Source organism: Elaeis guineensis, chromosome 1 (genome assembly GCF_000442705.2).
Source record: "Elaeis guineensis isolate ETL-2024a chromosome 1, EG11, whole genome shotgun sequence".
Lineage (NCBI taxonomy): Eukaryota > Viridiplantae > Streptophyta > Magnoliopsida > Arecales > Arecaceae > Elaeis > Elaeis guineensis.
The window spans coordinates 176,693,475-176,717,417 of NC_025993.2; the positions used below are offsets into that span (position 1 = coordinate 176,693,475).

Below are 23,943 nucleotides of genomic sequence, written 5' to 3' on the forward strand. Positions count from 1 at the left end.
TTTATACATGAAAACCTCCATGGGTTATATAAGAGAGGGCAAAACCATAATAAAAAGGGATAGGAAGATGCGGAGATGGATTTCTCAAGGGACAGGAAGATTTAGGGAGGGTTTTTCTTTATCAATTAGATATGCAAAATTGTGAAAGATAGGATAAAAAGGAGAGAAAATGGGCGACTTAAGAGAGAGAGATGAGAGAAGGAAAGAAGCATTAGCTTGCGTGAGCAAGAAATAAAAAAAGAGATGAAAGATATGAATAGAAAGGAAAATGATGGTCTGATGGTCATTGGATGGTAGCGGTGGTAACAACATTGGAGGCAACAACAAAGATTGTATGGTGATAGTAGAGCTTCATAAGAAGTGGAGAAGACAGAAGAAGAAAGAAGAGAGGGCACAAAAGATTGGATGTGTGTGTAGGAGAAAGAAAAAGGGTTTGGAGGATTGGGTCAATCTAGTCCAAGCCAAATATGACTTACTCTGTGGATTAGCTAGGTTGATACAATATTAATAATATATGATATGTACCAATGATGGAGGCATTCAAATGCTACAAATATGATAGTAATTTCTAACTTTATCTCAATCAAAAATAAAATAACTTCATAGTATTACTTATGAGTAATTACTATCTTATCTTGTGATATTTCAGAGCAGATGGATAAATGATAAAGGATAAAATAGTTTAAGATCTATGCAGGTGGATGGATGATGGAGAAGGATGATAGAGGATGAAGGATTTTAAGATCTGTACAATGGATGAATGACATAGGATAAAATATTTTAGGGTCCATCCTTTGGTCAATTTTTTCATCGACCAATTTATTCATATTCTTATGCTTCTTTAAATGGATAGATTATGTTTTCATGGATAGCATTTATCTATGAATGGAGAAAAAATCTTACCCATCTAGGAGGTGGGTAAGTGATTTTCCCATCAATTGAATTTTTTTTGTTTCATTCCCAATATACCCCTAATCCTATATAATGATTTATTTATATAATATAATATAATATATATGAAACATATATTATCTATATTTATGAATATATATTATATGATATTATATATTATAACATACAAAATATAAAATATTATATTATATTATTATATAATAATATTTATACGATAAAGAATATTATAAAAATTATGGATAGATCTTGACAATTTATATAAGAAACTAGTAATGCAAAAAAATATGGATAATAAATTTTCAAACCATTTTTCAATACATAAAAGAGCATTGATAAATTATTTTCTGATCTAAATGTTGCCACTTATTTAGAAAAATACAGATTATTACATAAGTTTTTTTATCCTCAAAAGAACAAGCCCTTAGGATTTGTGCAAGTGGATAGATGAAAGAGGATAAAGCACTTTAAGATTTATGCAAATGAATGAATTACAAAAGAAGTGCTTTGAGATTTATACAGATGAATGAATGATAGAAGATAAAATATTTTGAGATTTGTAAGGATCAATACTAGAGGATGAAGTGATTTGAGATTTATGCAGTGGATGGATGATAAAGAATGTAGCACTTTGAAATTTGTGTAAATAGATGAATGATAGATGACAGAACACTTTAAGATATGTGCAAGTGGATGAATCATAGAGGATAGAGCATTTTAAGATTATGTGAAAGCAATGATTAGATCTCTTTGAATTAAGGGTACTTTGAATTTTTTTCAACGATATTAGGATCTAAATATAGGGGTAGCAATTGAGTTGGGTTGGATGGAGATCAGATCAAAAATTTATCGGTTCAGACATAACTCATTTATTAAACACATCAAAAATTCAGATATAAACTCAGCCTAGTTATTAAACATATAATTTGACTCGACCTACATAATCCATTTATCAAACAAGTCAAGTCAAATTAAATGAGATAAATAGATTAATTTTTTTTAAAAAAATTAAATGAATCTGACGTATTAAATATGTTGCACAGGTTAAATAGGATAGAAACATATTAAGTAGATTTTAAGAAGATTAAATATATCTTAAATGAGTTAAATGAATTGGATTACAATCCAAGTTAAATGGGTTAAAAATTTAAATTTGAATCTAATTTATTTAATAAATGGATCTAGATGGATTGTTCTCAAATCTATTTATATCAAATGTAGACCTGCTTAAAGTTGAGGATTAGATTGATGAGTCGGACGATAAATTGCCACTCTTATATATGGACGGTTGGGCCAAATTACAACCAAAATGAAAGTTTGGTAGTCAATTGTAACTCGCCCAAAGTAGAAGGGTTTCGCTATAATTTTCCCAACGTATTAAGTACAAAGAATTGACTTTTAGGAAAGAGACCGACAAAGCGACGCTCCTCAGGTTACCCAACGTTCCACCTCGATTCTCCTACCCTACTGGGTCCCTTTAGGGCTTTAGGTTTCCCCGTTCGACTCCTTTAGCCCTCTCTTCTCCGATCTCTCCGCGACGCCCTTCTCGTGTGTCCGTCCTCGTCTTCCGAAGTCTCCCGGCGGCGACGGCGGTGACGGCGGCGGCGGAGGAGAGATGGGCACGAAATCGTGGACGATCCCGGCACCGACCTACCGGCCGCTGGACGCGAGCTGGGACAACGACGACGACGCCCCGGGTCCTCGCTGCGGCCACTCCCTCACCACCGTGGCCGCCACCAAATCTCACGGCCCCCGCCTCGTCCTTTTCGGTGGCGCCACCGCCATCGAGGGTGGCGCCTCCTCCGCCGTCCCCGGCATCAGTTACTCTCCCCCTCCCCCCTCCTCCTTCGTCTCTCTCTCTCTAATTCTCTGCTGCTCTGATCTGATTCGAGTTGGATGGATATTTGTGGCTGATTATGCTTTTTGTTGTGAAGGGCTGGCGGGAGTGACGAATTCGGTTCACTCGTACGACGTCGAGACCAGGAAATGGACCAGGTCTGGGTCTTCTTTTTTCCCATCTCTCTCTGCCCTTCGTCCTGAGTGTCATAAAATTTTTTCTTCATTTCGATAAAAGATAGCTTTTTTTGTGTGACATTGAGTTCAAGTTGGAATCTTTCATGAGAGTGGGGTAATATAATTTAAAATTTTTTCTCATTTCTATTCTTTCCTCACCGATCATCCTTGAACCGTTCTTCTTTTTTTGATGGAAAAGATGCATTTTTTTTATGAAATTGGACTTAAGTTGGAATTTTTCATGAGAATCGAGTAGTATAATTTAAATCTGACAGGTTGCATCCAGTCGGAGAGCCCCCCTCGCCGAGGGCTGCACATGCTGCAGCTGCGGTTGGCACCATGGTTGTTTTCCAGGTGATAAGAGTTAAATACAGTCAGTTTGCCAAATTCTGAATTCTTGGAGTTCCAGTAGTTTTTTGGGATGATAAATTACTGGGTGATGTTGTCTTGCTAGGGTGGCATAGGTCCTGCTGGGCATTCCACGGATGATCTTTATGTGCTTGACCTGACAAATGATAAATTCAAGTGGCACAGGTAAAGATCAAAGTGATCTTGTATCCTATGTTTTTTCTTTTGGTTGGCTTTTGTGGATTTGGACTGGATCATACCTTTCTACACTGCTGAAATTTATTTCAGGGTGGTGGTTCAAGGACCTGGACCAGGACCTCGCTATGGCCATGCTATGGATTTGGTTGCTCAACGTTATCTTGTTACAGTTAGTGGAAATGATGGTACTTTCATAGAGCTATGTTATCACTGTTTAAGGATAACTGGATGTTAGCTTGTGGTTTTGGATTATTTATATAATTATATAGTATTGTTCATGTTTTTTCACATAATTCTGTTAGAACAAGCAAGGCATATCTAATATGTATTCTAGGGTTCCCAACATGTCTGCTGTGAAAAGTTTGTGTTAGGATTTGATGCCTTGAGATTCAGCCCACATTGAGCCCACAGCGAGGTTCGCGATGAAAAACGGAGTCCAACGAGACCAAGATCACCCAAAATGGAGCTCGGACGGAGAAGATACGGATTTTTGAAGATTGCATGTAAGTCGAGGTGGCGGAGGACTGCCGGCGGCCGGCGGCGGGCCGGCGGAGCGCAGCCCAGGCGGGGCCAACGCGCGGCCCAGCCCCTACGCGGGCCCACGCACGGGCGCGGCCCAGGTCTGCACGCATAGGCCGGCCCAGGCCCAGGCGTCTTGCCTGGGCCTTGTACCCCGATCCACCGTGGATCGGGCGGACCGCGTGGACTGCGTGGGCGTATCCCACGCATTTCTCGCGGTCTACGACACTATTCCGTGGATCGATCGCGATCGGACGGTCCAAGGAGTTTTTGATCTTGATCCGACGGTTCAGGAGCTTGATTTGGCTTGTTTAGGAGATCTAAACCTAATCTAATTAGGTTTAAACTCTTATTTAAGGCTTTTAAAAGGCCTGTGCCTCAATAGAAAAGGGTGGTGGTCTGGTTTTTGCCGTGGACGCCGTACGGAATCCGTGAGGAGAGAAACAAGAGCGCGCGTTGCTGAGAGAGAAAGAGCAGGAGGCTCCTGGACAGCGGACGCCGATCGTTTCAGGGATTCAGGGGGTCTTCCAAGAGAGAAAGCTTTTGTGAGGAGAACTTCTAGTGAGAGAGAAATTGGGTGTACGAGGATTGAGGGTGAGATCTCCTCTTGCAAAATTTTTTTTCATAGTGAAGTTTGCATGCCCCGTGGAGGCGAGCCCTTTTGTGGCTGATCCACGTATTTTGATTGTTTTTTGTTTTATTTCTTTTTTCTTCCTGTTGCATCGCGTGGTACTGAAAAGGTCCTGGGAGGTAGTGTTCTGGTCAGACATCCACCCAACAAGTGGTATCAGAGCCAGACGGTACAATGACACAGATTGCAGCGGTGGTGAGCAAGACTGAAGATGGAGAAGACAGGAACAATCAAGATGGAGATCAACAAGTTTGATGGTAAGAGCAATTTCTCCTTGTGGCAGGCAAGGGTGAAGGACGTGCTCATCCAATAGGAGTTGATCGATGTTCTCTTGTGCGATGAGAAGCCGACCACCATGGAGTTGCGGGATTGAAAATGGCTACAGATGCAGGCGGTGAGTATCATCCGCATGTAGCTGACGGATGAGGTGGTGATCTATATGCTGAGTGAGACTTCTCCGACGGTACTGTGATCGAAGCTCGAGGAGTTGTACATGGCGAAGTCTCTCACCAACACTCTTTTTCTCTGGAGGCAGTTTTACTAACTGCGGATGGCCGAGGGACAGAGCGTGCAGGAACATCTAATTTACTTCCAGAAGATCTTCACCGACCTCCTCAGCGTTGGTGAGAATGTTGAGGAGAAGATCAGGGCGCTGGTTTGCTAGCGTCGCTTCCTCCTTCGTACGAGTCCTTAATAACTGCTCTTCTAGTGGGAAAGAGCACTATCAAGATGGACGAGGTCACCGCGGTGATACTCCAGAATGAGGTTCTCGGGAGGGAGAACTCGACTTCGAGCTCAGGCGGTGGTAGCTCAGCTTTGGTGGTTTCTGGAGGAGCAGGAGACGGTAGACGGAGCGACAAGAGATCGCGACGAGGGCGGTCCAAGTCCAGGAGGGACTTGAGCAAAATCAGGTGTTACCGGTGTGAGGAGTTGGGGCATCTAGCCAGAGATTGTCCTCAACTCAAAAATCGGACGGTGACTGCTGTAGTGACGGCCGGCAGCGATTCAGATGGAGATGTCCTGGAGATATCTGATGAGATATCTACTTCTTTCCAGTTGTGGATATTAGATTCCGCATGTCCCTATCATGTATGTTGCAGAGAGGAGCAGTATGACTCTCTGGAGAATAGTGAGGGCGCTGTATATCTGTTGGATGGATCGAGCTGTGCGATCAGAGGCATCGGGACGGTCAGCTGGAAGACACATGACGGTGCAATGAGGAGATTGGGGGAGGTCCGATACATATCCGATTTCAGACGGAATCTTATCTTACTTAGTAGACTGGATTCAAGAGGCTACAGGACGGTAGCTGATGGAGGAATCCTAAGAGTGCTACGCGGCGATAGGATTGTGTTGGAGGGAAAGAAAGGGAGCCGAGAATATTATTACCTGGTAGGAAGCCCAATGTGAGGTGGAGCTTCGAGAGTCAGGCGGAGCCCAGAGCGAGGTGGAGCTCCAGGTGGTGGATCGGGCACGAGACAGGAGACTCGAGAGGACGAGAGGCGACGTCGCAAGGTGAGATTCCTATTATCGTAGGATGATGCCCCGAGTAGGTTTCAGGTCAGGAGGAGCACAGCATACGATGGAGATGGGATCGAACAGCCTGGTTCGACTCTCATGTCTGCCCATCCATGATCAGTAGGCGATTGCCCCAAGGTATGGGGGCGAGGAGATCCAGAAGCTCTCGGAGTTTGGAGGAGGCCGAATATTGAGTCGAGGTGGAGATTGTTAGGATTTGATGTCTTGAGATTCAGCCCATATTGAGCTCACAGCGAGGTTCACGATGAAAAACGGAATCCAACGAGATCAAGATTATCCAAAATGAAGCTCGGACGGAGAAGATACGGACTTTTGAAGATTGCACGTAAGTCGAGGCGGCGGAGGACCGCCGACGGCCGGCCGACGGGGGGGCGGCGGCTTGGCCGCAGACGGCGGAGCGCGGCCCAGGCGGGGCCAACTCGCGGGACGCGCGACCCAGACGCGCGGCTCAGGCTGGCGCGCGGCCCAGCCCTTGCGTGGGCCCGCGCACGGGTGCGGCCCAGGCTCAGGCACCTTGCCTGGGCCCTGTACCCCGGTCCACTGTGGACCGGGCGGTCCATGGTGGACTGCGTGGACTGCGTGGGCATTTTCCACGCGTTTCTCACGGTCCACGATACTATTTCGTGGACCGATCGTGATCGGACGGTCCAGGGAGTTTTCGGTCTTGATCCGACGGTTCAGGGGCTTGATTTGGCTTGTTTAGGAGACTTAAACCTAATCTAATTAGATTTAAACCCTTGTTTAAGGCCTTTAAAAGGCCTGTGCCTCAATAGAGAAGGGTGGTGGTCTGGTTTTTGTCGTGGACGCCGTACGGAATCCGTGAGGAGAGAAACAAGAGCGCGTGTTGCTGAGAGAGGAGCAGGAGGCTCCTGGACAGCGGACGCCGATCGTTTTAGGGGTTCAGGGAGGTCTTCCAAGAGAGAGAGCTTTTGTGAGGGGAACTTCTAATGAGAGAGAAATTGGGTGTACGAGGGTTGAGAGTGAGATCTCCTCTTGTAAAATTTTTTTTTCATAGTGAAGTTTGCATGCCCCGTGGAGGCGAGCCCTTTTGTGGCTGATTCACGTATTTTGATTATTTTTTGTTTTATTTCTTCTTTCTTCTTTTTGCTTCGCGTGGTACTGAAAAGGTTTTGGGAGATAGTGTCCTGGCCAGACATCCACCCAACAATTTGTATTGATTTTTCATGATATTATGCATGCATCCGATATATCATGGTTAATTCCTCAGAAGATTATCATCAGAATACTACTCAAAGTAGTTTTAAGTTGGGAAAAAAGTGATCTTAATATATTTATGCATGTTTCATGTTTGTTGACAATGTTAGCTAGATATGACATGGTACACATACCAGGTCAAGTTCTAGCTGATGTTGTCATAATGGGGCTTTATAATTATGTAAATCATTCCCAGTGACTTATTCTTTTAGAACAATGAAGAGCTGATCCCATCAAATAGCTCTACAATTTATTCCTTTTTATTTCCGGGGATAACTGCAGCCTTGAAGTTGCATCTTCCCGGAGTCAGGTTTCTGAACTTCCTCCAGCTCCAGATCCAAGTGTAGCTGACCTCTAGCAATCAATCTGAGCCATCCTTGTCTCTGTCTTTTAGAATTCTTGCAAACAACCTTCCTCCCTGGTTATCAGCCAGTGGAAAAATAATATCTGAGGATCTTTCTTCTCTTGATTCTCACAAATCCAAAACGTGAGCAAGAAGATGAATCATCAAGTAAAGGCACTCAGCTTTGTACAGATCAAATTCTTGTTTCCAGCTCTCCTGAGCTGCTGGCCTGTTGACAGGTCCTTGCACCCAAACAGCAGAATACCAAATTCAAGGTGATTAAAGTTTTCTTTATTCATGAATTTATGCATGGGTCATTTTACTTGTTCCCTGTTACTCACTGCTTTCTGACTTCTGCTCTGCACATTTTTATTCTTTTCTTTTCTTCCAAATTATTTCTTAAAGCCTGACTTTTAAGTTGCAGAAGTGTTCTGCTTCTATGTACCACCATATCAGGAAAATGCCTTGTTTCCTCGCTTGAAAATGACAATAGTTAACAATATTTCTGAAACACTATCACAACTATAACCATACAAACAATGTTTTCCCTACTAATTGTGGCCGGATCCATGGATCTTTCTTTTCCCCTATCAAACCTTACCTTTGTCCCACAACCAACTTTTTCAAATCTTTTCTCGCAATTTCCATGGGTGTTGATGAACCATTTGGAGCAAACACAAATTTTACCCGTAGGCTGCAGGAAGTCCAAATTACCATTTCCACCTCGTTTTTCTCAATCTTTTTATTGACAACAGCATGGTCATAAAATTTTTGACTCATTCTTTTTCCTTTATGACAATTTAGTTCTATGGAAACTGAATAGAATCTTTTGGTGTAGGTAAGAGGGTTCTATCTGATGCTTGGGCCTTGGATACGGCACAGAAACCCTACAGATGGCAGAAGCTCAACCCTGAAGGCAACAGACCTTCGGCAAGAATGTAAGATTACACTTTATAAGTTCAGAACCTGTTGATAAATGTAACACGTTGTTGTCTGTATATGTCATTTGCAATAGCCAATTATATGCTTAATCTATTTATCCTAGCTGCATGAGGTTATTTCTGGTAAAAAGCAGACCTTGTTTTCATTCATGCGAGAAACCTACGGCATGGTTTCTTGTAGAGGCACACTAATCTATCACTTTTTACTGTGTAATGAGTAAAAACATGGCTATGGACTTCAGAGTTTTTTTTTTTTTTTTATAAATTTTATCTACAACTAGTGCTCTACATGTCTTATGCACGTGCGCCAATACATTGGGTAAAAAGAAAAGTGGGGCGGGGGGCGGGGGGGGGGTGTGGACTTGCATGAATTGGGGTCCAAATCACTTTTACCATCATAAAGCCAAATAGCTGGAAATGCATTTGCAATTGTTGGTTATAGGCAATTGAACAGAAGCAATTTTTGCATTTGCAATTCCAATAGCGGCAATTCCAAGTACAACTGCAATTCCAAGAACAAATGCATTTACTCTGCAAGTTAACTAAAGTCTGGATATAACATATTAAATTTTGAAGGAGTGGCTTCTTTGATAATTATGATGCTTAAGACAGGAAACTTGGGCATATTAAGAGTAGCTAATGGTCATTATAACTGAATCTTTGTTAGAAAATGCATGTAGAGTAGCTGGAATAGTATATTGAGGCTCTCCAATGTATGCAAGAGCTTTTAATTTATTTGAATTGTTGACGAAAGTATGTGAAGGTGTTTGTGAACAATAGTTCATATCAGGACATGTCAAATATGAACTCGCCAAAGTGAATGGAAATGCCTTATGGTAGGTTTGCCTTTTAATGGAAAGAGAAAATGTTAAACCATCATCCATGCCGGATGATGGTTTAACATTGAGAGAGAGAGAGAGAGAGGTGCAAGGGTGCTAGAGAAGTTCTGGAATATCTTATGCTAATGATAACTTGCATACATTCTGTGAGGTATATCTTGTGTGTGCTTGTACATATTTTTCATTCTACAAATGACCTTGTCATCCTTTATATTCTGTTTTCTGCTGAAACAATAACTGCATTAACTCTAACAGTTGCTGCTTCACAAAAAAATGAATATATTTTTTTTATATTTTGGCAGGTATGCTGCTGCTAGTGCTCGTTCAGATGGCATGCTCTTGCTTTGTGGTGGAAGAGACTCTTCTGGAATGGTATATTCTTATTTTGAATTTTGAAAAAGAAAATCTAATTTATTATATTGTCAAACTCAATTGAATGATATTTCATGAAAAAGGAAAAAAAAAACATTGTTGTTAATTTTTTAACATGCAAAAAGCAAAATGAGCTATGGTATAACCTAAATTTATCTGATTGGAGGAATAATCCTTTGAGAGACATGTTCAATTTTGGATATGGTACATTGACTGGCAAAAGAAGCAATGAATATGTATGACACACTAGTTTAGAAAATCCAAAATACTACCCTTACCTCGATTTTGTGTTTTTCTTTTCTTTTGATGAGCTTATAATCCTAGGTCTTTGCATGTATATTGAGTTTTTGCATAATATGTAAGGAATCTTATTGAAAAAAGTGGGTAAAAGTGTTGTCCTTAGGGCTTTTAGATCCTAATGCTTTAATAGAGAGAATTAATTATTTTGGTTACCAGTAGAAATCAATCCAAGTTTGGTTCAATCTGAACAACCGGGCCTTATACAGGGCAATAAAAGCAGAAGATAAAAGAAGAATTGGAGCATGGAAAAGAATAAAGAAAAAGCATAGAAAGAAGTGGACAGCAGCCTTACCAGCCTTCCTACTTTATTTCTTTCTAAGAAAAACCTCAGAATAATCTTGTCTGATCTCAGCCATATACTGCCTTTTGACTAGACCAGTGACCCTTTGGACTCTACAATGAAATTTAGCCATTACCTTGGAGGTTATGACTTTTACTAATGATTCAGTGTTGATCGATTAGAAGAGGATATAGTTAAAATGCTGAAAATTATCAAAACTCAAAACAGAGTGTGTGGAATGCAATTTCAATGAAAATTAGTTCTCAATCAAGATTTATGGACGAAATACCAACAAATGGTTTTGTCAACAAAGTTCTTATTATAAAAGAGAATTAGGAGATTGATGAAGATATATGGAATATAACTAAAAGTTAAAGCTAAATATATATATATATATATATATATATATATATATATATATGAAGTGGAGAGATGCTTTTGGTCTGTCATATGACTCATGCATATTTTGGTGATTAACAAAAAGATTCTATAAAATGGCAATATGATTTGCAGTTTTGCATGGCTTGAACCAGGAGGATCAGTGGAGTTATTGTGGACCGTTTGGCCACTTTGGATAGGTCTGGATGGGGTGTAGAAGCAAGATACGCCACATCTGGGACTTGATTGTGAATCGTAAATTCTGGAGGCATTACTTTCTCATATAGTTTCGTCTTCAGCATTCTAGGAGCCAAAACAAAGCTCTTGATAAGCTCTGCAAGGGTGTGACAACCTTGTAAGTGTTCATTGCACCCCATTGATGTGGGGGTTTGATAGCACTACAGTCCAAAATGGGCCAGTTAAGGTAAAACTTTTCTTTTCAGGTAAAATTTGATTGGATGTATCTTCTAGTTTAGGAGGAAATAGGCAATGCAACAGAAGAGAGATGATGTTGGAGTCGAGGTCTAGCTCCAGGAGGATTTGCACTCTTATGTAATATGCTTTTCAAAAAAAAAAAAAAAAAAAAAACTCGTTTGAACTAGAAGAGGAATTTGACCTGATTTTGGAACTTGGACCTAATGAGCATAAATATAGGTGTTGAAAAAGGCACTACATTAGATTATTCATTGAATAAAACCACCACTTGGATTCTTTAATCCTCGAGTTATTACCATTTTTGAGAAGGTTGTGTTTCTAGGGCACTACATTAGACCACTTTTCTAATAGATCTTCATAGGGTGTGGCTGAAAATTGGTTGAGCAGTATCTGACTATGCTTGTTTTCCTATTCGTTTAGGTTGAATTTGGAAAGTGATTCTTGTATCCAATTGGATTTGCTGGATATGAATTCAGATTTTTTTTTTTTAAAGATTTGGATTTGAATATCTAGTAAAAAATTCATTTAAATATAAATAGCCTAGAGTGCTACAATCACTCATTCACTAGGACAATATTAAGTGATTGTTACATAATGATGCTTTATTATAGTTATTTAAAACTTATTCACATCATTATATAAAGTCATTTGAAGTATGTTGTGATATTTCATATTTTTATAATTAATTTTTAAATTAAAAAATCAATCCTTTTCCCTTTGATAATGAGTGAAAAGAAAGCATGCTTTATTTTATTTTATGATAATTTAAAATTTTGTTTTTTAAAACATTTAAAAATTATCAAAACTACATAAATTCGTAACAAATTTCCTAAAAATGGATAATTCATGATTCCTTTTATTTATACAGTAATTAAAGAGTAATGGTGGTCTTTAATGTAGAAAATTATTATTAAATTTATATTTATGTTTTATTTTAAATATTCTTATTTTTATATTTTTAATGCAAACCTAGTTAGACCAGTGATCCAGACGCTTGACCAAGTTAATCTTTGTGCCGGTTTGATAATTATAACTTGGACCCATACCTCGGTACTCTTTCATAATGTATGATGTGGATAATGGATTGCCATCCTTATAATTATATCTTTTATAGTAGTTTTCATTATTGAATTTTGCTCAAAATCCATATCCAGCTAATGTCCAACTTATATCCATGTTGAGATGGAATAATTATGGATATAAATAATCTAACTTGTGTCCATATCCATTGAGAACAAATGTGGAGATACTTTATATCCGATTCATATTTGTATCCATTTAGAACAAATATGGATGCAAATTTTGGTATTAGTTTAATTTTTGTATCCATATATTCATATTCGCTTAAAAGATATGGATATTAATATGAATAAGCCAATTTCAATCCGTATCTGATCCATTTTAAGCCCTAGCTTAGGATTTCCACATAAACAAGGCATCTTTTTATTTCCCTAAGCTTGGGCACTTATATGTTTTTTGGAGTTAAGTCTCTCAATAAAGAGTTTTCTTTCTTTACAAACTTTCTAGGAACTTCAGTCATTTATGACTATGCGCAAATGTGAGTGTTGTGTTTGGTGGAATGCATACTGTGACCAAAAATTTATTTGGATCATCTGAGGAGCAGAAGATCTATTATATATGCAATTGCAAGGTTTTAAGTCCCTGTGGGATGAGGGGCATCTCAGCCATTTTGTTGCATTCCTATGAGAAAATGGGAGTAGGACGGGGTTGGGACTTAGAAACCCATCCACGTGGTGAGAGAAAAAGAAAGAGGAAAGAGAGGAAGGAAAGATGAAGAAAAGAAAAAAGTGAAAGGAGAAAAGAGAAAGAAAAGAAAGAAAGTGAGAAGAAAAAGAAAGGAAGGAATGAGAAAAAAAGGAAGGGATACGAGATAGAAAAAAGAACGGAAAGAAAGGAAGGTCGAAGAAAAAGAAAGACAAGAAGGAAAGAAAGAAGAAAAAAGAAAGACAAGAAAGAAAGAAAGAGAGATGGAGGATATCTACTGGAATTGCCGTTGAGATAGGGTGGGATAGTGGGGCGTCTTGTTCCATGAAAAAATCAGGACAACCTAATCCCAAAATCTCATGCTCATGTACTATATTGCATAACACCACCCCCCCCCACACACGCACACAAAAAAAAAATCTTAAAACTTCATTGACAGTGAGTTTAGTTAATATTTACTTTTGATGCAAGTTTTGAAAGGGTGCTGATGTGTTACATTTATGCCATGATTGGGAGATTCGAAGGTTTTTCCATTGTGAGTAGTACAGGCTGTTTACTGATTGCTAATTGCTAACGATTAAATGCATCTACAGCCACAATCTGATGCTTATGGACTGCTAATGCATACAAATGGCCAGTGGGAGTGGACTCTAGCTCCTGGTGTCTCTCCATCACCAAGGTATCAGCATGCAGTGGTAAGTGATTCATAGTAGGTGGGAATGCATCATCCTTTTTTTCTTATTTGTTTGCTTATGAAGAAAAACCAAGAGGATCTGGCTTTGTTGCTATTACATTCTGTTGTATATAGAAAAGTGGGATGTTTAAGGCATTGCCCTCTAGCTGTATGGCTTGGGAAATTTGCATATTGGCTGGTAAATTTTTGGGCTGTCATCTGTATATTTTATCAAGGATAACTTGTGTACTTGCAATATTCTATTGCAATTTATTTTGCCTCTAGTGATGGTCTAAGTTAAACAGGTTTTTGTTGGTGCTCGTTTGCATGTTACTGGTGGTGCTCTTAGGGGAGGGAGAACTATTGAAGGGGAAGGATCTGTTGCAGGTAAGTCCTGGTTCTGTGTGTGTGTGTGTTATTTTATATAAAGTTGCATATTATTGTATGATGTTGCAAGTCTTGTTTAATCATTGCCTTCCTTTTTGAAGTTCTGGATACTGCTACTGGGGTGTGGTTGGACAGAAACGGTGTTGTTAACTCCCCCCGCATGCACAAGTCCTCAAATGACCATGATTCTTCTTTGGAGCTTCTGCGTCGTTGCCGCCATGCAGCTGCTTCTGTTGGCACTCAGATTTATATATATGGCGGTCTGAAAGGAGGTAAAGATTGATAATCCACAAAGTTTGAATGACGCTTTTGATTCACACGTAATTGGACTCGACTCTTGTGTCTATCATTTAGCAGCTTAAAGTCAAGTAAAAAAACGTGAGGATGAAGAATATTGACTTTGATTTTTGTTGTAAGAACCTTCTTGACTAGTTTTAGACTTACCTTGATTTAAGCCATTCTGCTATGATATGGTAATCCATCAAAAATTAATTAATCAAAATTGATAAACTCTTTTCATGTTTTCTTCCTATCATTTCTAGGACAGTTGCTTCCTTTCTGTGACATTGAATCCTCTTGTTTGCTGATGCTTGATATGTCTGCAAGCTGGATTTTGAATAATATACTGCACCTTAGAAATAGTAGGGCCCATTTTTGGATTATGTTATAGTTCTTTAATGCACAAAGTGAAAAATTAGTGGATCGCCACAAGTGCCAGCCTTATCTCTATCTCTTTCTCTCTCTCTTTTTTTTGTTTTGTTTTGTTTTGTGGAAATGAGATCATATATGTTTGATGACTTTGTGAATGATTGTAAACCCTGTTCTATTGAGACTTTGAAAGTAAACTCAAATGATAAGATACACGTGATGAGCTTCTTTGAATCACCAATTCTTTTTTCTGAACAGAATCCATGCTAAAATGTTGACTTTGTGCTTTACCTAGCAAAAGCAAAAGAATTGTTTGCCAAGGTTTGCCTTGCCAATATCTACTGCCCCATACAAATCCTCAGTAAGGGGGCATACTGAGTGTTGGTATGCCGAACCGATCCATTCCAATGCTGTATCGATATGGATACTGGAATTTATATTGTGACCCTTGCCGTTTGCCATCTGGCTGTGATAAATGGTAGCCATACCTGATTCCCATTCACTAGTGGGCAAGATATTGGTTTCTTGGAAGTGCCTTAAATTCGTGATGGATCAGTTTTACACTCTTTATGTAAGCATTAGATTGGGAGATTGATATATATAAGCCATTCACCATTAGAGTTATGCTTACTGCACAATTTATCATATAAAGGATATCTGACACTCTGTGAATCAAAAAATTTCTCTCCGACTATCTGGAATCCTCCATCCACCACCACCCAACACTTTTTTCTTTTTGTCGGTACTTCTGATATTGTTGTATGCTCTGTTTTGCAGATATGCTACTCGATGATCTTCTTGTTGCGGAGAATTCACCTTTTCAATCTGAAATTACTTCCTCCATGTACAATTCTGATAGGATCTCATCTACAACAAATCATAAAGAAAGTCAAAGTATTCATTCGGAGTCCCCATCCTTCCAACAATCCTTGGATAGTGGACCAGAGACAGCCTCTTTGAGGTTTCTAAATTTGCGTTCTTTTTCTACATATTTGGTCATCAGATTTATTTTTATTTTAAATTTTCTGTTAGATGACTAATGTTGTTTATTTGTATCAGCATGGATCAAAAATCTATTGACAAGCTGATTGAAGCTTCTGCTGCTGAAGCTGAAGCAGTTAGTGCTGCCTGGCGAGCTGCAAAGGAAGCATCTGCAGCTTCCACGGAAGAAGGCATTTCGGATGAAAATGAGTCTGAGTCTCAAGTTAATGATAAATCACCAGCATCAGAGGACTCATCAGATGATGCTGATCCCCTTGAACCAGATGTACGGCTACACCCTCGAGCGGTATGATATCATTCTGTTGATTTTAATTAGGTGAAACTTCCATCCTGTGTAAGCAGATGCATACCATCCTGACATTGCAGGTAGTGGTTGCTAAAGAGGCTGTCGGCAATCTGGGTGGTCTGGTACGGCAGCTTTCATTGGATCAGTTTGAAAATGAGAGTAGAAGAATGCATCCTTCAAATGGTGAGCAGGCACATCCAACAAAGAAGTTCTTGAATAGGCAGAAATCTCCACGGGGTTTGCATAAGAAGGCAAGTATATTTCTTAATTTCATGTGTTTCAAAGACATTAATGTCTTACTATCAGTTTTCATCTTGCAGATCATTTCATTCCTGCTCAGACCAAGAAATTGGAAACCTCCTGCTGATCGGAGCTTTTTCCTTGATTCATATGAAGTTGGTGAGCTTTGCTATGCTGCTGAGCAAATATTTGTGCAGGAACCCACAGTTCTGCAATTAAAAGCTCCAGTAAAAGTATTCGGTGATCTTCATGGGCAGTTTGGTGACCTTATGCGATTATTTGATGAATATGGTTTTCCCTCGACTGCCGGGGATATAACGTAAGTCAAAATCTGAATTTGATGCATTGTTTTTACATGCAAAGAGAAAGAACTGTTCAGGTTTCGGACAATAATCAAGTAGGTACATACAAAGGAACATGCCCCTGCTATTTAAGATGGCACATGGGCACTTATGAAGGCAAAGATAGCGAGAAAGACAGTGCCACAAGGGGCTTTCCTGGCATTGGATGAGAAATTTAAATACCAGCCATATTTGTCCGTGGTGTCATGCGATTTTAAAGGTTGTGTGAGAACAAACTGTAGGTTGGTTGTTTAAATTATCATGCACTGAGGATATCCCAATGTAGTGAGAGATGCATGCATAGGTTTGGATGGTTAAGCTGGGAGTTCCAAGTCACGGATACAGTTCTGCATTGTACCAAATCCCAACATCTGTCGTTTGCAGAAGGTTACCGAGATTTACTGGGATGATATCAAATCTTAATATGATATTTTCTTGCTAAAAGAAAGTGGATCTCATCCAACCATGAGCTATAGCAGAGAAAGAAAGTAGAGATGGACATTGAGCAATCAAATCTCAATTTTGTTGAAGTGAGAACATGGGAATATGGGGTTGGATGGAGGTGGGTTTTAGGAAGTGAGTCAATTCTCCATAAGTTGCATTATGCTTCCTCTTAAATAAATAACTCCATGTTCACTTGCTAATAAATGACTATGATGGAGAAAGAAATGCATAAAATAAATGGGAGGTACATGCATAGAGCATACGCCAAATAATAGTGCTTGATGAGGTCATAGTCAAAACAAATTTGCTTTTGTCTCGAATCAATCACTTGCATCCTAGTTCCTACATGCTCAGCTGGAGCTCAACTTAATTTTCAAGCAATTAGATTTTATATTCTTTATCTCATCTGCACCAATTTGTCATGGAACTGCTATGTCTTATCTTCATTTAATGCCAATGTTTTCCTTCCCCTTCTTTCTTTTAAGTATGTCATGTGCTTTCTTTATAGAAGCTGTTACATCTAGTAAAATTTACAGAAGGGCATGCAGCCAGTTAGAGTACCATCTGGAATGTTAAAGTTTCTAGAGATGATTGAACAGATAGGTTTGGTAGTAGGTGGGTGACAAAGCAAGGCACTATGTAGCTCACCTTAAGATTAAAGCATAAGAGTTAAGCCTAATGAAATTCATAGTAAATTGCAAGCAACCTGAAGATGCAGTAGACTGTGGTAACATTTCAAAGTAATGATGAAAGTGCTTGATAATCAACTGGCAAAATAATCTTATAATTCATATAAATTAATGGTGGCCATATTGCAAAGTGAAGTACCTATGAAATGACAGTCATGCTTACTGTAAATTAACCATAATTTCTTTTGCTTGTACAACCATGGTTTGGTACCTTGTTTAAATTCATGAAGGACATGGTAATTAACATCAGCAAGATGAGTGGATTGATCAGGGTTGTAAGTATTAAATAATCCTACATAAGAAAAGGCACCTCTATCCCTAAGCAGTCAAATAGTGGCAGACACGAGGCATAACCATATTGTTACCATCATCAGCTAGCCCTAGCCTTTCCAGGTGGATCAACAACAGCAGTCATTGACACATATTTTTGCTTACTGCTTCTCCTTAGATCTGATTGGCCCTTTCCTCTTCAATAAAATTTTGTTCAATTATTTACAACATAGTCGCATTGTAGAAGGTTAGTTTTTCTGTTCCACTTTCATGTTTTCAGCTCCCGCATCTGCTGATGCCATGGGAGCCAAGTTTGAGAGATTGTAACCTGGGGAGCTTGCTCCTCGTTGCTATCAAAAGAAAAAAAAAAAAAAAAAGGATGGGGAGAGGAGGGGGGTGTTGGGGTGGGGGTTGTGGTTTTTGGTTGGGGGGGGGGGGGGGTGTGTGGGAATAGACCCTTGCTATCAAAAGAAAAAAAAAGGGTTAGTTTGCTTATGGGCTCAGGATTTGACCCGCATGGATAGACCCTTGCTTAACTGTATATCTTTCTAAAGAAGTTAGTAACGTCTGCTTGTTTCTCGGGCTAGGCTTCATATTGGGTAAACTAGATCTAGAATCCAGAATGTTCTAATTTCATGTCATTTTTGAACTTTATATGTATGGTAATCATGCTTCTTTGGTCGGCTTTCAGCCATGTTAAACACCAAAGCTGGATGTAGAAAATTGATTTTTGGATGACAAATTTTAAAAGGATGGCAGTTCCATAAAAAAATCGCATATTACATATATACTTTCAAAAGAGCACGACATGGTTGCATTCTTGCCGGACCTAAACCTTATGGATAGATCTCTTAACCTCCATACTATTACTAAACACCTTGATCTGCATACTGTGTCTTCTAGTTATTAGATTGCTGGATAGGTTGTGCCTGTGAATTGGATTTTGAACATTTGTTAGCATTCATATCAATTTATGTTTCAGGTATATAGACTATCTTTTTTTGGGTGATTACGTTGACCGAGGGCAACACAGTTTGGAAACTATAACGCTTCTTCTTGCTCTTAAAGTAAGCTTTAGGCTTTGAAATTCCTCATAATTTGGTTTGCACCTGCAACTGTGATCATGTGCTATGCTGTTGACATGTAATCAATTTATACAGATAGAATATCCGGAGAATGTCCACTTGATCCGGGGAAACCATGAGGCTGCTGACATTAATGCCCTTTTTGGTTTTCGTCTTGAATGCATTGAGAGAATGGTAGGAACGAGGAAGGCAAATGCATATGTTTCTTGCTTTTAAGTTAGCATTCATAACAGGATTTTGCAGGGGGAAAGTGATGGCATATGGGCGTGGACTCGATTTAATCAACTTTTCAACTACCTGCCACTTGCTGCTTTAATAGAAAAGAAAATCATCTGCATGCATGGTGGCATTGGAAGGTCTATAACTTCAGTCGAGCAGATAGAGAACCTTGAAAGGCCAATCACCATGGATGTTGGTTCTATCATTCTAATGGACCTTCTATGGTAATTCAAATTTTTATCACATATATATGATCATTCATTTTTGACTAGAGTCCTTCAGACTGAAATATCTTTTAACTTACAGGTCTGATCCAACAGAGAATGATAGCATCGAGGGCTTAAGACCAAATGCAAGGGGACCTGGTCTAGTAACTTTTGGGGTACGGCGATTCATTTCTTGATCCTATGTAGATGTTTCCTTGTTTCTAGTTTCTTCCTTCTTTTTATTTTCTTTCATGTCCCGTCGTTAACTTCGAAGAATCATTTGCATATATCTGGGGCCTGATGGTTATGATTGTGGCTCTCAATCTTCCTTTTGCTAACATTTATCTTTGAACGTTTTATCCTTTGGATGCTATCACACAGCAAACTGCCATAGATGTTGATTGGGTGACCTCATTTGTCCAGGCACCATAGGCTACATATTTCAGGCTGTAATTTGTTCTTTCTTTTAGTCACTATTGTTTTAGTCTCATAGGTCTTTTGGAATGTGCAGCCTGACAGAGTCACTGATTTTTGTAAGAGAAACAAATTGCAGCTCATCATAAGAGCTCATGAATGTGTAATGGATGGTTTTGAAAGGTTTGCGCAGGGGCAGTTGATAACTTTATTTTCAGCAACTAATTATTGTGGTAATCGAACTTTGAACTTGATTTTGCTTATTAATTATATATTTCATCAGTCCATAGTTTTTTTGTGTTAAGCTATATCTTGCATCAGGCACGGCAAACAATGCGGGGGCTATACTTGTGGTTGGTAGGGGGTTAGTCGTGGTTCCAAAGTTGATTCATCCACTTCCACCACCCCTTCGCTCACCCGAATCTTCCCCTGATCATGTCTTAGAGGACACATGGATGCAGGTGAGAACCATTCTGGACTTGCATCTTTCTTTAATTCGGATCATGGCAATTTCACTCTGATTATTCTAAACAATACTTGATTAGTTTCTCACATTCTACCCCTGCATATTGAGCAATTCAGTCATCAGAGCATGATGTGCATACGTTTGTCAATATCTAATCCTTAAGTTTTAACTTCTTAACTTTTAAAAATGTCTTAATTACTGGATAAATCTTTTATTAAATTGCTTTAATGAACTTTAAGGAAGTGAATTATCGATAACTTCTTAAGCACAGATGTGGAAAGTAGGCTATTTTCACGAGGCGTGATATGAACAAAAACTTCACAAAAGATGTATCTTATGCATCATGAAACCATGATCGTGTATTTCATTGTTTTGTAGAATCAGCAATTTCTAGTTTGTTTGGCACAATGTCCTGCAAAGCCTAATGTACCTCAAAATCTATTATTAGACACTTCTATGTGGAGCCGCTGAAAATGAGGTTCTTGGAGTTTGCTCGCTATTCATGACATCTGAATATTGGTTTTCTTCAGGAACTTAACATTCAAAGACCACCTACTCCAACTCGAGGCAGGCCACAATCTGCTAATGACCGGCATTCACTTGCTTATATATGACCACAAACCCTGTGAATCATGTCCAAACAGAGACTAATCTTCTTTTTGCAGAGAGAGTGCACACCTCACCTTTGCTTGGCATTTGAATGCTGGGTTTAGCATTATGTGGCATCGCTCTTTCCATCATGTGCAGTATAATATTTGTCAGTGTTCATCCTATGTAATCTACCATCACAGTGAAGATGTTGTTCCAATGTACATGTGCGGGTAAACTGTAATGAAATATTCTTATTGTTTGTAAAACTTTTTTGAGTTGGGGCGAGATGCAAGTTCATCCTTGTGTTGTACATGGTTAATGTTGCAACAGCTAGAGTGTAATTTGTTTTCGAGAAGCATAATTCAATAACCTAGTGGAGTGATTTGGTCAATCTTGAAGTCAGTTCTCAGACTCCATGAGAAGTTGTCTTCTTTTTTTTTTTTTAAATAATTTTAATATATCTTCCACGATTATGTTCCGCCCCAGTCCAAAATGGTCTCATTGTCTTGGTTGTAAAAGTGCTCCTATTAGGAACCTATGCCCCATACTTCAATGGATGGCAGCAGGCATTTTCTGCAAGCATCAAATTGGTCTTCCTTACCTTCACACCCACGCCATAAACTTCATTAATGCTTCATAACCAAAAAAAAAAAAAAAAAAAAAAAAAAAAAAAAAAAAAAGAAAAGAAGAAGAAAAAGACCCATCATTGCCTCTTTTGTTCACTGACCCTATTTTCTCATGCAAGCTCAGATCCTCTTTGGTCTCCGTGTGGTCGGATGGTGATCGGGCCATGTGGTACAGATTGCTTGGTAGTTGTGGCTTTACAATCAATAGCTTGCTGTCCAAAATGATGTTGTTGCTGCCACTCAGATTGCTCTATTATTGTGCCAATTAAGTACTTTATCAGAAACATTGTATCAGAATAGCGAATCCGTCACCATTGGAAGCTCTGGTATGATTCTATTGGAAAGCAGACCAGCTCCATAAAATTTTTAAGATCATGGCTCAAAACAAAAGATATTAACCGCCATCTGTATTCTATAGATATTGAAACTACTCATGCAAAGCCTACAAGTTGTAAAAGCTCCCTATGGAGCCTGCAGCTGTTGAAGAATAGAAGTCTGTGGTAGGGTAAAACTGCATCCTACTTCATTATGGAGCCATAGGATCCATGCTAACTGTTGCTTTCCAGAGCCACACACTACTGTCCATGGCAATGCTAACTTATTACCCATTTAGATGGCCAGCTTCAAAGCCTAGCATCTGAAATCAGAAACCGGCAAGAAATTGCCATTTGTTCGTCGCCGGAGAGGATGCTTGAGCCTATAAAATTACCAATGGTCACAACTTCTGTTTCTAACACTATCACCTACACAAAATCACAAACCATTGGAACCTGGCCATCGGATATCACGAATTGGAATATGAACAGATTCGAAATATACAACCACCATGGGAATGAGAATTTTCATCCTAATTTGATTCACCTGGCCATCGGACATCACGAATTGGAATATGAACAGATTCGAAATATACAACCACCATGGGAATGAGAATTTTCATCCTAATTTGATTCACTTCCATCATACTTTCCATGGATCAAATGTAACATGCGACGTATTTGGCCATGACAATCTACCAGTGTATCATCACCTGTCCAAATGCCACGTAGCCTTGTTGATTTTGGCTATTGGTGTCCGAAGCATCACAAAATTGTGGTGATGCCATAATTACAACTTTAGCCATAGGGGACAAATTTGACTTAGAAAACAGGTCATTTAGGATTCACAAAAATGTAGAAAACATGCCATGAGTCAACACCAACAAATAGTGGCACCACATTAAACAAGTAGCATCATTCATCATTAATAAGCAATCTACAGGATATGGTACTTTCTGAATAATCCATGAAAAACTTTAATCTTTTAGCTAACGATTGGAACTTGAGAGATCTGACAAAAACAGTCAGGAATCATTTAGGAAATTTTCAATAATTTAAGTTTTTTTTATATATTTTTTAAATAAGCATGACAACATGGATATTGCAGCAGAGCAGAATTATTTCAGAACACATTTGACAAATTCATGAGTTGATCACTACCATCAAGCATCTTTAGACCACATGAATAGATGTTCTAAACAAGCATTGCCACGGGATGAGCATTAGATGGTTTTTTTGATGTTTTGGAGGATAGAAGAGCAATGGATGATTTTCTGGAGAAACAAATTATGAAGGTTTTCTAGATTAATAATATCTGAATGATGCATCTTCTGGAAGAGGAGTTGAGATTTACAGGTTTAACTTATTGTGCAGACTCAATCCATCTTATATGAGGAGTGGGTGTTTGGTTAGAGAGAGTGGGGGTCTAAAATTGGAATCGAAATGCGTGACTCTCATTCCAACCGTTTGGTTGGGAGGAATCCCATTCCGATTCTGATTACAAGATAGAATAGGAATGGCTCAATGTATATAAAACTCAATCCCTACTCTCCTCTACAAGGGTGTTTGGTTCGCAACTGAAATTAGAATGGGAATGAGAATCGGAATGGCTTGGAATCGAAATCAGAATGATCAAATCTCCTGAAGCATTTGATTTGTGATCGAAATTGAAATTAGAATTAGAATGAAAATTTGAATCCATAAAGAAGAGTAGAGATTGAGTTCTATATAGATTGAGCCATTTCCATTCCATCTTAGAATCGGAATCGGAATGAGACTCCTCCCAATCAAATGGTTGGAATGGAAGTCATCTATTCCGATTCCAGACCCCCACTCCCCCCAACCAAACACGCTCTATGTATTCAAATTTTCATTCCAATTCCGATTCCGATCACGAACCAAACACTTCAGAGAATTTGGCCTTTCCGATTTCAAGCCATTTCGATTTTCATTCTCATTCTGATTCCGGTTGCGAACCAAACACCCCCTAAAAGTAATCCATGAAAGAAGAGGAATAATGAGGCAAGGCTGTAATGAATTTTGATACAATATTGTAG

The 23,943-nt window shown here is 39.1% G+C and overlaps 1 protein-coding gene across 1 annotated transcript; it reads left to right on the forward strand.

Moving 5' to 3' along the window:
* The first annotated feature begins 2,382 nt into the window (after positions 1-2,382).
* LOC105039794 (serine/threonine-protein phosphatase BSL1 homolog) lies at positions 2,383-21,256 on the forward strand. Its single transcript, XM_073249664.1, has 21 exons — positions 2,383-2,729; positions 2,844-2,904; positions 3,198-3,276; positions 3,377-3,456; positions 3,559-3,653; positions 8,554-8,653; positions 9,798-9,867; positions 13,579-13,680; positions 13,964-14,045; positions 14,147-14,317; positions 15,471-15,654; positions 15,753-15,981; positions 16,062-16,232; positions 16,302-16,540; positions 18,948-19,032; positions 19,126-19,224; positions 19,294-19,493; positions 19,576-19,651; positions 19,987-20,122; positions 20,211-20,350; positions 20,886-21,256. The coding sequence occupies exons 1-21, from the start codon at positions 2,525-2,527 to the stop codon at positions 20,967-20,969; spliced, it is 2,688 nt and encodes an 895-aa protein (XP_073105765.1). The 5' UTR covers positions 2,383-2,524; the 3' UTR covers positions 20,970-21,256.
* Positions 21,257-23,943: the final 2,687 nt, after the last annotated feature.